General features: G+C 34.2%; 1 protein-coding gene across 6 annotated transcripts in view; it reads left to right on the forward strand.

Annotated features, from left to right (window-relative positions):
• The window catches only part of LOC127864471 (insulin-like growth factor-binding protein complex acid labile subunit), a 349,772-nt gene that overhangs the window by 126,903 nt on the left and 209,146 nt on the right, over nucleotides 1–13,723 (forward strand). For all 6 annotated transcript variants that reach the window (XM_052404091.1, XM_052404094.1, XM_052404090.1 and 3 more), the window contains one exon: nucleotides 5,417–5,488. In XM_052404091.1, coding sequence (XP_052260051.1) covers nucleotides 5,417–5,488 — 72 coding nt within the window. The remainder of the gene's footprint in view (nucleotides 1–5,416; nucleotides 5,489–13,723) is intronic.

The raw sequence follows: 13,723 nt of genomic DNA on the forward strand, positions 1-13,723 counted from the left end.
ATTCAATGACGCAAGGTAACCTGTAAGAATCAATCTCATGAAACAGAAGATACAATAAATTTTGTACAATAACGACCTTTTGTAACGGATATTCCACTTCAAGTATTGACATGAAATGCTTCTTCAGGAAATCAACATGCAAACTATCGAACAACTCATTCTTTGCCAGTGTCTTATTTGATTGTTCATCTACACTAGCATAACATTTAATCTTGTTGACCGGATTACTGTCAACAACTACATTTACAAGATTAATTTTTGCACAAGATTCGTAATCTACAGCATTAACACGTGTAACTCTGCTGGTGACTTGTGGTGGACCCACTTTACTGTTTTCATTGTTCATACTGTTTCATTGAGTGGTCTCTACACCTTTCTCTCTTTAGGATGTACAAAACGAATATGAATGCATTACACCGTCGCTGTTACGATTTGAACATGCCACCGAATTTGGACACTTTTGAACACTGTGGTTCGGTTTCATACATTTAAAACTCAGGCCTCTGTCCTTACAAATTGTTTCCTATTACTGTAGGTGCTGTTCGCAGACATGGATCGTTACATATAGTAGCCTGGTCTCCTATGAATTCCACGAAGGCAGTGAATGGAAGGAAACTAACGATATGTTTCTTCTTGAAATCGTTGGCCTTGGCTGCCAACCGTTCTTGAACATTTCTTGGAAGCTTGGCTATTATAGGTGCTAAGCCAATCGAGGAATCATATAACGATATAACCGTTGAGAAACCTTCTTTGTCTTCTTTCAAGGCAAGTATTTTATTCAGCAAGTCACTAAGCTCATACCATTTATGTGAGTCTGTGTAGGTCTGTCGTGGGAATGATTCAATTTCCCCTTTTGAATGATTGGTGGACAATCTCCGCTTATCCATAACGTTCATCAAGTCGAGACCAAAGTTCCTCGCATGCTTATACTGGATCTCTTCGGTACGATTATCTCAAGATTGCTGCATGCTAGCGAGAACTTGGCCCCAGCCACTTAGCAGCAAAATCAATTTCCTCGGAAGCGCTTCTATCCATCTCGAACATCATATTCTTGAAACTCGTTTTCCAGGATTGATAAGACTCCGCTTTTTTGCTAAATATAGTCAGTCGCGAGATAGCCAAGTCTTTTTTAAAGAGGAATTTGCACATATTTTCTCCAATATTATTGTCAGATACTGTGATATTGTTTGTGGATTTATTGATGTTATCTTGAACTAGATCGTCAGGTTTTACAACAGGCAAAATTGCAATTTGAATTTAACGTCTGGTTCAACATGACCATCTGACCCATCAGAGCCGTCGACATCTTACTCTTGTACTACCTTTACTTTCGCAGCCGCAGTTTCGAAAGCCGTTTGCTGAGAAAGAACTTAGAGATTCGCTTCTAATTCTGCGTTCTGTTTGCTGCTTCTTGTTGAGTACATGTATATTTCAGCTGTATTTTGGCAGATTCGGCTTCTGCTTGTTTTAATGCAATGCGTTCACTTCTAGAGGATCTCGAACTGTGTGTCTTCACACTACCATGAACAGAGTTTGGTTTCATGCTTGACATGACTTTTGTCATTATGGATTGTGTAATTTCGTCAATATTTCCCAGCGCATGTAACTTCGCTTTTTCCTGTAGCAACGCGTTTGTAGTGAGAGCCGATAATTCTTTAAGACTTGCTTCACTTATAACAGATTTTAAGTGCACTTCAAATGTGTATTTAACTTTCACGTTACTGTTATAGGTTTCTTGTAATTGCTGTTCAATAAGATTGATTTCACCAACATTACTATCATAAGTTAAACTACTTACTTTATTCAAATTTGCAGTCACTTTGCGCAGTGAAGTAGAACATCGCTTTATAAAGTCATCACTTATCTCTTCATAAAGAGCCGTTCCTTTGGTAGATAACGGACGAAAAATCTGTGTTCACATCTAATAAACTTTCTTACCTCATGTTCAACTACAGATGAGACTTTAGTGTGACTATTTTGAACGTGGATGTAGTTCGATGTCCAGTTCCCCTCGTCTCCACCTGCTACTAGCCAAGTGTAGGCCAATTTTTACTATTCTGTTCTGAAAAAAGATAGACAACCAGGTCGGATCGAACAGGAATACTGTATGTGGTGGTATCATTATTTATTCTCACATTCAATTCTATATACGGTAAATGGCCGCAAAACAAAACAAAAAGACGTTCAGTACTTCAGTAAAATACAATGAAAATAATGTATTATAATAAAATATACTTTTATAGATTGAAAAAGGTAAAACATATACTGTGAAACCATTTATTTTCGTCAGCACGAAATTTCGTCCTTTTAAAAAAATGATTATTTCGTCAGCACTTAAATTCGTCCGTCACTGGTTTTGAAAAAAAAGGGTCAGATTTGTTTGTAATGTTTGTGATACATATAAAACGCTGTTGCGAAAAAATCGTGCTGGGGAAAGAGGGGTGACACTTGGTAGTCACTTGCAGGAGGTGGGCCTTGTTTGGCATATGCCAATTAACAAGTCCGTTATTTCAGGTGATATTAACTGTCCCTTATTATTTTATGTCATTGACACGTTCTTTGTTATGATTAGCGGATACGTGGGACTGAATAACCGTTAACGCGTGTTTTAAACAAAGAAGCCAATTGCCAATTAGTCTTTTTCAATTGCAATCACGGAAAACCAAATACAAATCAATATGTTCTTTATTAATTTGTAATTTGTAAAAGCGAAGAATATATTTCAGTCAGGTGTTGATCACACATCGTCATATTGTAATTGCGTTTAATAGTATTGTCTTTAATCCGGATTCGCCGCGTGTTGGCTGTATACTCTGCAACACCCCTGAAAAATACAATACACACAATGGGTAATAAAGTTGTTAACAATTAGCGCTAATCAACACTATTATACCTAAACGAAGTCGACGCATTCGATACAGCCTTATTGCATTCACGTTTTACAGGAAATGTAAGTTGTCAGTATACTAAATAATGCACTCCCCGTTTTGTCAAAACCGGAATAAACTTAAGTGAGAATAGTCGACTGTTTCATCTTCTTTGTATCAATACCATCCGGGTATCTGTACTATAAGTAAACCAGTCTACAAACAAGGTGCGCGCTTCCACATATGGTCATTCAGACGTTCAAAAAATTGACCTACGGTTTAGCGTTCATGCTGTCGAACGCATTTAGCAATATAACTCGTTTTTTTCACTATTTCTTTACTTGCAAAAAATACTAGTGGCTTATAACTTACCTTGCAATCTTTTTTTCTCGCATTTTGCGAGTGTGCGAGTGTCAATTTCGAGCCCTGTGTATATGCGTAGATTACGCTGGATTTAAATGCATCATGCCTACGGCAATTCTGTCTTATTTGTTTCAAATATGGGACATGATTGTTCGTTAGGATCTTGAATTCGTCCATCGGTCGAAGGACGAAAAAGACGAAAATTAATGTCTGACGAATAATAATGGTTTCACAGTAGCCTATAACGAAGTTATAAAAAAGTATTTAGTAACAAAAGAAAAGCTTTGAAAGTTACCCTAACAAATAGCCTCAAATGGTCGAAAGGGTAGGTAAGACGAAATTTTAGTATGAACAATATTTACTGAAAAACCTGAATGAGCGAATATACCTCAAAAGAATAACTGTCTTAACACAATACAAGCAAAATAGCATTGATAACATGTGGAAAACTAACACCATGCGGTCTATAAACCGGTATAAACGTCTAAGAAATTGCCTAAATAGCAATGGCGGCAAACGTCTCTAACATGCGTAGGTGAACATACACTAAATATACCCAAGGGAAGTAAACAGCGCAATATTATACGGTTACATATGATCGATGTAGCCAGAACACAGAAAACCAAAACAATAGGAAACATTCGAAAATAGACCTGCAAACCAAAATTCATCACAGTTCTTACACTTAAATGGTATATTCAGAAATGAACACATAAATTGCCAATGCATACTGAGATGTTCTAAAAGATATAAAAGATATTGCAAGATATTGACCAAAAAACGATTACGAAGCAATTTTTGCGTTACAAATATTTTTAATTTACATTTTTTATCCTTTAAGTGAATTTTGTTAAAACAAAGTCTTCGTTGATGACGATGTGCATATAGTTATTAAGTGTTGATCAATCAAAGCGTTTGCAATAAATATTTAGAAAACATGTATAATATCAAAAATGACAGTAATCTTAATGTAAACACTAGTTAGGTTCATGGGGACTGTATGATTTTAGAAAGAACAATGATTACTAACATACTAAATATGTTTTATGCACTGCAAAATAGTTATAGCATATCATAACGAAACAAACATTAGGGCAAAGATTATTAAGAAATGCTATCGTGCACGATATGTGAAGACATTTTTATTGATGGAATGTGCATTTTCTTTTCTGAAACGCAAATAACAAAACCATGAACATTATCAATATCGCAAAGGTTTGTTGTTATTTTATTAATGGGTGAAGTCTAGACAACCTATTGATTAATAATATTAAACACCGATATACTTTCGAAATACATAGAATTTCAGAAAATAAATTACATGTTCCATTACATGCATAAAACTATCAATGTATCATATAAAACATGATTGAGTTGATTTAATTTTTACTGCAAAACGTAATAATTTTAATGTATTATATATAAACATAAATATATATATATATATATATATATATATATATATATATATATATATATATATATATATATATGTGTGTGTGTTGAGAACATGTCATTTTTTACGTTATTTACTCAATCCTATGTTAAATGAATACATGATTTATGGTACATTTAACATATTCAGTTTGATTAAATGGTTTTCTTTTATTTATACACAGATCCTATCATTATATATAAATATACGATCGTAGTGCGTTTAACAAAGCCACCGGCAGACAGGTATACCTTTTTTACCATGGGTACGCTGGAGATCACTCTACTGACTTACAACTAGACTTATCCATTCAATGTTTTTGTAGACATGTATACCTATTATTTAGCAGGGGCACGCTGGAGATCACTTTACTGGCTTACATATAGACATGTACATTCAATGTTTTTGTAGACAGGTATACCTCTTATTTAGCAGGGGCAAGCTGGAGATCACTCTACTGACTTACAACTAGACTTGTACATTTAATGTTTTTGTGTGATTTCATCTGCTGACTGTATTATCATGATACGTGTTTACTTTTGTTGTTCTTTTAATCCAGAAGGTGCACTTACGAAACATGTTGCCTGTATAACTTGAATGTGTAATCATAAGACGTTGTTTGATATTACTGTAGGTACCTGAATCACATCTATTACCGGTGTTCTTTCAATTTCCACCCGGTTAAATTTGAAATATGTTGAAATATGCTATTTGAATGGTTTATCACATGGCGCTGGTCGATATTTTTCAGGTACCTTTATGACAACCGATTACGCAACATTTCCCGGGCGACGTTCAGGGGCTTGGCAAAACTACGCGAACTGTGAGTTACAATAGACAAATGATTTGTCGTGAAATCAATGCCGTCCAGATGTCCATGTATACATGTTTTAGTCAATGATCTGCTTGATATAATTTAGTTATTTAAGATTGTTATTTCTTGTTGTTCCATTGCCTTATGATTGCATAATGCTTTGGCAAATTCTGTGCATAATGCTGTTTATTAATGACATTGTGAAACATTCGTATATATTGCTAAATTTTGTTTTTGAATATAGACACTTGCTATCCTTTTCCATATACATACATAAGCAGATAATGCTAAACAAATTCTAAGCTTATTTAATATATTTGTGAAAGTATTTAGTTGCAGTATAGGTATCGTTCGTTGCTTTAGATTACGATTTGTTTTTGTTACATACAAATGCACTCTAATCAACTCGAATCCATAGACGACGGTGCATTTGAAGGAATGCCGGTCCTAGATAAACTGTAAGAATTGTTCAGTTCTTTAATACAGTACATATTACGAATGTAAAATTATGATTTGTTATTTTCTATTTGGTTCATGTATTTCTTCCAGTGACCGGTGACAATATTGAATACCACGTCATTTATTAAAGCTCATTTAATATGTCTAACAATGGTTCAGAATACACATTTCTGTAAAGATAGATCGAGATATATCTTCTGGTAAGATACACATTCGTACTTCATTGTATCCATATTGTGAACAAAACTACACGTCAAATCTAACAAATGTAATAAAATCTTCGTTTTTCAAGAACTTGGATTTATTTCCGTTTGAATAGTTAAATATTATTTGGTTGAATTCCAAACGTGTTTAGCGATATATGTTTGAATTATATAATTGAAATATATATACATATATTTATATCTGACATTTAAGAGTGTATTGTACAATGGTCTGACACATTGTATCAAGTAACAAAGGGGTGCGATTAATGGCGCAATGCTTCACACGATCGTGATTTATGGTGAACACAGTTTGAGGTACAAATAATTGAACTGCATTACATGTACCTCGATACAGCCCACCTGACGATTACTTTCAATGGTAGTACACAATACATGTATGTCAATTTATACCGGTGAATGTCACGCCTAAAGCCTCCATTTCATTCAAGCAATATATTACATGAATTACTATATATAATACGCTTCATGAGGTTCGATCCGTGAAAACGTTGTATTTTCAGCATTTATTATTGTAACAATTTAGTAATAATTATGCATTTTAGTATTAAAAAGATTTTTGATAGGTTGGTATTTAATGTATGATTAAGTTAAGCAAAAAATCATATTGTTATACTTCTTGAATTAAAAATAAGGATAAGGTTCCTTTTCCTTATTTAGCGGCAAAACAACTACCTAAGTATTGATAAATACCTGAAAATAAAACATGTTTTAGAATAAATGGTTCATTTTTCGAACAACATTGATTGTCAAAGTTATCGGGTACAGTTGTATACATCTTCAACAGTATTCAAATTGCAACATGCCCGTTTTTATATACTTTTTATCTTTTTTTTCTACTTATACTTTCCTATTATTTTATGAGTTGCGTGGTCATTAGTTATGATACTATTTAATGTGATTATATTTTTGTTACATAGAAAATGTATTTGACGAGATTCCCCGAGTTTTGTAAGTACCAAGACGCTTACTAATAAAACAGCAACGTGTCATTTAAAACGTGATGCGAACGTTGTCAATGCTTTACTAGCTCTTCTTTTTAAACATTAAAATCATCATATATGTGTCCTTTTCGAAATTTAAACACGATATTTACTATCACTAATCAATGAAAAAGCATGTGTAGTCAGTGCATAGGTTTAAGACTTTCTTTTTGGAGAGGAAAAGCAACGGTCAAAAACGAACGCCATCGAAATAACAAAATCTAAATTAAAGAAAAAGATTAAATATTCGGCTCTTTATAAATACATATAAACACTAATATGTATTGATCAATAAATAATATTTACATATAGAGAATCTTACAGGAAAATAGTTAAATTAAATATGCAGAATTCTGGAAACGAATTTCTAATGTCTCAACATCACACAATCAATGAGTGTGATGAAACACATTAGACAATTAACATCGTTTAATATATATATTTGAATACTATATAAGACAATTTCGAATTAAGATGCAACAACACAAAATACTAAATTTTATTGAGCTTATATTTTGTATTATTAATGTGGTAACATTTAACTGATTATTGTTGATTACTATCAAACCAGTAACTAAGCTCAGCTGGCGATTTCTAAAACTCCATGAAATGTGTTCTTCTGACGATAGCACGTATCTGTTTTTCTGCAAACACAGTATTTAGAGTAAAGTCAAATAACGTATCCCCAAATGTTGAATATGTAGTGGATAGGATGTTCGCCTAGCGACCGGGAGGCCGATGTTTCGATCGCTATTAGGGGGGGGGCGGTTTGTTTATCCTGTCTCTGTTGCAAACATTGACCAAATAAAGCCTGGTCGAATACATGTCCCTATATCCTGTCAACAGGAAAGTGTATGCCTACGCACGCTGTGACGATTACCATGCTATTTTATCCTTCCTCTGTTGCAAACATTGACCAAATAAAGCAGGGTCGAATAAAATGTCCTATCTCCGGTCAACAGGAAGTAGTGTATTCCTAAGCACACTGTGATGATTCACATGTTCTAATATCTGACCTTATAACTTTATTGAGGCGCATCATGAATTGTATCGTTATATTATATATCATCATTTGTTCTTCTTTAAAATATATTACAGAACCAGCTTTCCGTATTTATCATTTTCATTTACTTGATTACGAAATGTATGACGTATCTAGTTTGACGTCATTTCTCAGACGAAAGATACTAGTTTCTCTCAGGATTTTATGAACAATAAGTTTGACGTGGTGGTTTTATCAGTATTTTAAAAATATTTTTAAAGCATCGAACGAATCATATATGTATTTGGGATTGTGACAGTGTGTTTGTCATTCATAATTGTTTACTTCGATAGGAATACAATAATTCGCTACGGCAGGATTACGATTTTGTAAACCGGGTTTTCGGTCAGAGGGGTTAGCATTCGATACAGACGCTATCAAAAACAATGTGGTTTAAAATACCTTTCGATAATAGGGATGGAAAAAACAAAATAAGGATTTTGTTAAAGGGATGGAAGAACAGATAATGTATGTGTATTTCGTTGTACATTTAATGTTATAAGCAATATATTTAAGTTGTCATTAATGTTAATAAAATTTAGTTTTTGTTTTGCTGCTGCGTTTCTCTTTTCATTTTTTAAGAAGAAGAGTATAACATTATGGATTTTTTTTATTTCTTCTTATATTTTCAATAGGAATGTATTAAAAGGAACTGTTTACAGTGGAACTATTTCTGACTTTACACAATCGGTAGTTACTCGGTCGCCTGGAATGTTATGAACATGTAGGAGGCTCGACAAGAATACTTATATTGTTATGTAAATTTATCATTTGTATTTGATAAAATGTGTCAACGGCATGAAGCAGGATAAATATAATTCATGGTTGGTGCCGAGATGGAGAACGTTTTTTTTTCGGTTCGGCCCGAAATAGAAAAATAGGGCTCGCTAAAACTCGCTCTATTTTCTTTTTCTAAGCCTCTCCTGATAAACTTTCTCCGGCTCGGTACCAACCATGTATTCTCTATATCTTCCCAAAAAGACAATCCGTATTGGTTCTACTCAAAATGGACTCGAGAGGGTTGCAATTAGCGTTTGGCTTTCGATACAATAGAACTTAAATATATATGTTCAAACTAAATTTTGAATACACAATCATAAATTTAATACCACACATATTTAAAGTTAAAGTGTTTTTAAAAATTGTACGACCGGCTGACTACAACAAATTTATAACAGCATATATTCATGAATCAACTATGTTTACGACAATTACTGTACATAATTCTATAATTTTTGTTATTTGCAATTGCTTAAAACGTGGGATTTTAAGTGATCGTTATCCAGTTCAAAGCTTGATTAAACACAATAAGTTACGGAATCAATCAGCAAATACATGAAACGCTGTGTCCGTTTTTTAAACTTTGCCTACGTACACAAATCATATTTAAAAATATTTTGTACACATGTTTATGTGACGTTTTCCTGCCCGTTCATTTGAACGTAACACTTAAGGCTTTTTCAAAATAGTAATTGTTAACATATATTAAAAGCATTAAGGAGAACACTCTAATACTTTATTTGTATATATATAAAGGGATAAATAAAGTGCTGATAAAACATTTAAATTACACGTTGAGCCTGGAAATAATCTACAGAAAGCTATTTAAAATAACCTGCTACACAGGATATTTTAATACCTTTATTCGCTTGAAATATGTAATAACACTATCATAACACAACATGTGTTGCTTATGAATAGAATAATACATCATTTTTTGTTTGATTCGGGTTACAAAGTAAGGTATTCGAAATTATGTTCGTAGTTTGCTGGTACATTATTATTTGATTATTTTACTGTCCAACCAGACATGCGATTTATAATTATAAACTGTCCCTTCTGTAAACAAAGCATCCTGTGTTCGAATAAAAATGCCATGATTGCATGCAGGTCATTTTAATAAGCATAATGTATATATTCTTATTATTCTGGTATTTGATTTAAGATCATTAAAAACAAGAAAACCAGGAAAAGCGCACATTGCGCAACATTTTTTACCGTGAGACCACTTGCTAGCGTAATAATCAATTTTGTTTGTGTGTTTTTTTCAGTTTAATGGAAATAAATCAGCATCACAGGTGCTTTCGTACTCTGCAAGCATGTTTTAGTCCATATTCCAGGAAAACGTTTGCTTTTGCCTTTTGGATATTTAACATCATCGCTGTACTTTACAATTTAAATAAAGACGTTGCAATCTAATTTGATTAATAGACACGTGCAAGATATGTATTTAGACGTTATTATATAAGATTGTAAAATGCTAATGCAATCTACAAGAACGTATAAGTCTAAAGTCTGAGACAACTCTTGGTTGGAACTTTTTGACACTTTAACAAGGGGTAGTGTACGTTAAAACAAAAGCTAAACCAATAGCAAAATACAAGCGGGTTTTAGTCCAAACTCCGGTGAAATGTCTTGCTTACTTTGCAAACATTTAAAATACAAAGGCCAAACTTGACGCCACGTGACCTTACTACCTTAATATGTACTTGTATACTATAAGATAACTAGTTTGATTATAGTAAATGAGTTTTCCGTGTTGAGAGTTTGGACCCTGAAACATTGGCAATGTGCTTAATAAATATAATACAAGAACGCTAAATCAATTACACAACGAAATGTTCAATAAGTTGCAAATATTGATAAATATAAATGAATAATTTTGTCAGACAATCTTTCTTCCTTTTTTCGACTTGTGTTAGGAATGAGGATCTGGTTGCGGTTCCTGTTTTAACCGGGGAAAGTTAATCGCAGAACTGCATTAAAACGCGTAGTAAGATATAAAGGCAAACCTTAAACGTTCACGATTATCTGTTTTTGTGATTCCAAACAAACGTATAATGATACATTCAACTAGTCAGTTCTTAATAGTTTAAAGACCTGCACAGATATTGAATCGTCCCACTAAGTTGTGTAATGTTTTAGCCATTATTCATTTTTTTGCGAGGTAAGTGCTAAACTTTTCGTAAAATATAATTATATGTGTATGTTCAATTCAAACACTATATACACTACTACGATAATGTTAAAAATCAGGTAAAAGAGCGTAAATGAAAATCAACTAATACCGGTGCACCTTCACTAATGCAAATACGTATATATTCTTAATATTAAGAACGTATGTTATACTCAGTCCATCATACAACCACTTTAGTCGTATCACTTCGTTCAACAGTACATATAAAGGCATGGAGTCATATACAAAATCAATCATTCTGTTAAGTGTGAATTTCCTAATTCTCAACTGCAGACAAGTGAGGGGCAACTTATGTATGTCCGTTACTAATTATCTTTGACATGAATTCAACACACATACCTTTTTTACAGGATTCCTAGCAAAGCTTGCATGTAGAAGCCGAGCAGATTTCAAGGCCAACTGCCGATTATTGGGTAAACGTTATCTTGGACTCCTGAACGGTAAAAGGGCAATCCAACAACCACTACTGTCTTTGTGCATAATCTTAATTATGATGTCAATAAAGGTTCGATCATCAACCGAGAGTGTTTGTTCATTATTGGCCGTCTGGAAAAAGAGATGATCATAACTAAACACGAGTACACTACAAAAAAGACTATATCGCAGGGCTTAAACAATGACTTCCTACCTCTAGACAACACCTGGGTCTTATTGATATTTACCTTACTTTAGGCATGAATATCACCTAGACAAAGTTAACCCACAACCAACCAGCCGAGACCAATACGTTGAAATGTCACTGGTTGACCTTTAATTTGCAATGCACCTTATGTACGTCAATCGCATAACTACCTATCAGCATAAGTATGTTAAAATTGGGATCATAAAGGAGCAAGAAACTGGCGACATTTGCAAGGTTAGAAATCTGTTTCTTTGAGTGGCCTCTCCACCTTTCTCTCTTTAGGATGCACACAATGAATCTGAATGCATTACACCGTCGCTGTTACGATTTGAACATGCCACCGTATTTGGACACTTTTGAACACTGTGGTTCGGTTTCAGACATTTAAAACTCAGGCCTCTGTACTAAACAAAGTGTTTCCTATCACTGTAGGTGCTTTTCTCAGACATGGATCGTTACGAATAGTAGCCTGGTCTCCTATGAATTCCACGAAGGCAGTGAATGGAAGGAAACTAACGATATGTTTCTTCTTGTAATCGTTGGCCTTGGTGCTAGGTCAATCAAGCAATCATATAACGATATAGTCGTTGAGAAACCTTCTTTGTCTTCTTTCAATACAAGTATTTCATTCAGCAAGTCACTAAGCTCATACCATTTATGTGAGTCTGTGTAGGTCGGTCGAGAGAATGATTCAATTCGTCTTGTGATTGATTGGTGGACAATCTCCGTTTTTCTATGACGTTCATCAAGTCGAGACCAAAGTTCCTCGCATGCTAAGACTGGATCTCTTCGGTACGATGATCTCAAGCTTACTGCATGCTAGCGAGATCTTGGCCCCAGCCACTTCACAGCCAAATTCATTTCCTCGGAAGCGCTTGTATCCATCTAGAACATCATATTCTTGAAACTCGTTTTCAAGGATTAATAAGACTCCGCTTTTTTACTAAATATAGTCAGTCGCGAGATAGCCAAGAGTTTTTTTAAAGAGGAATGTGCACATATTTTCTCCAATATTGTTGTCAGACACTGTGGGATTGTTTGTGGAATTATTGATGTAATCTTGAACTAGATCGTCAGGCTTTACAACAGGCAAAGTTTGCATTTTGAATTTAACGTCTGGTTCAACATGACCATCTGACCCATCAGAGCCGTCGATATCTTGCTCTTGTACTACCTTTACTTCCGCAGCCGCAGTTTCGAAAGCCTTTTTCTGAGAAAGAACTTAGACATTCGCTTCTAATTCGGCGTTCTGTTTGCTGCTTCTTGTTGGGTACATGTATATTTCAGCTGTATCTTGGCAGATTCGGCTTCTGCTTGTTTCAATGCAATGAGTTCTTTCCTAGAGGATCTCGAACTGTGTGTCTTCACACTACCATGAATAAAGTTTGGTTTCATGCTTGCCATGACTTTTGTGATTATGGATTGCTTAATTTCGTCAATATTTTCCAGCGCAAGTAACTTCGCTTTTTCCTGTAGCAACGCGTTTGTAGTGAGAGCCGATAATTATTTAATACTTGTTTCACTTATAACATATTTTAATTACACTTAAAATGCGTATTTAACTTTCACGTAACTGTCATAGGTTTCTTGTAATTGCTGTTCAATAAGATTGATTTCACCAACATTACTATCATAAGTAAAACTACTTACTTTATCCAAAATTTCAGTCACTTTGCGCAGTGAAGTAGAACAGCGCTTTATAAAGTCATAACTTATCTCTTCATAAAGAGCCGTTCCTTTGGTAGATAACGGACGAACAATCATGTTCACATCCAATAAACTTTCTTACCTCAGGTTCAACTACAGATGAGACTTAAGTGTGATTATTTTGGACGTGGATGTAGTTCGATGTCCAGTTCCCCTCGTCTCCACCTGCTACTAGTTAAGTGTAGGCAAATTCTTACTATTCTGTTCTGGAAATAGATAGAGAACCAGGT

This window comes from Dreissena polymorpha, chromosome 1, assembly GCF_020536995.1.
Source record: "Dreissena polymorpha isolate Duluth1 chromosome 1, UMN_Dpol_1.0, whole genome shotgun sequence".
Classification (NCBI taxonomy): Eukaryota; Metazoa; Mollusca; class Bivalvia; order Myida; family Dreissenidae; genus Dreissena; species Dreissena polymorpha.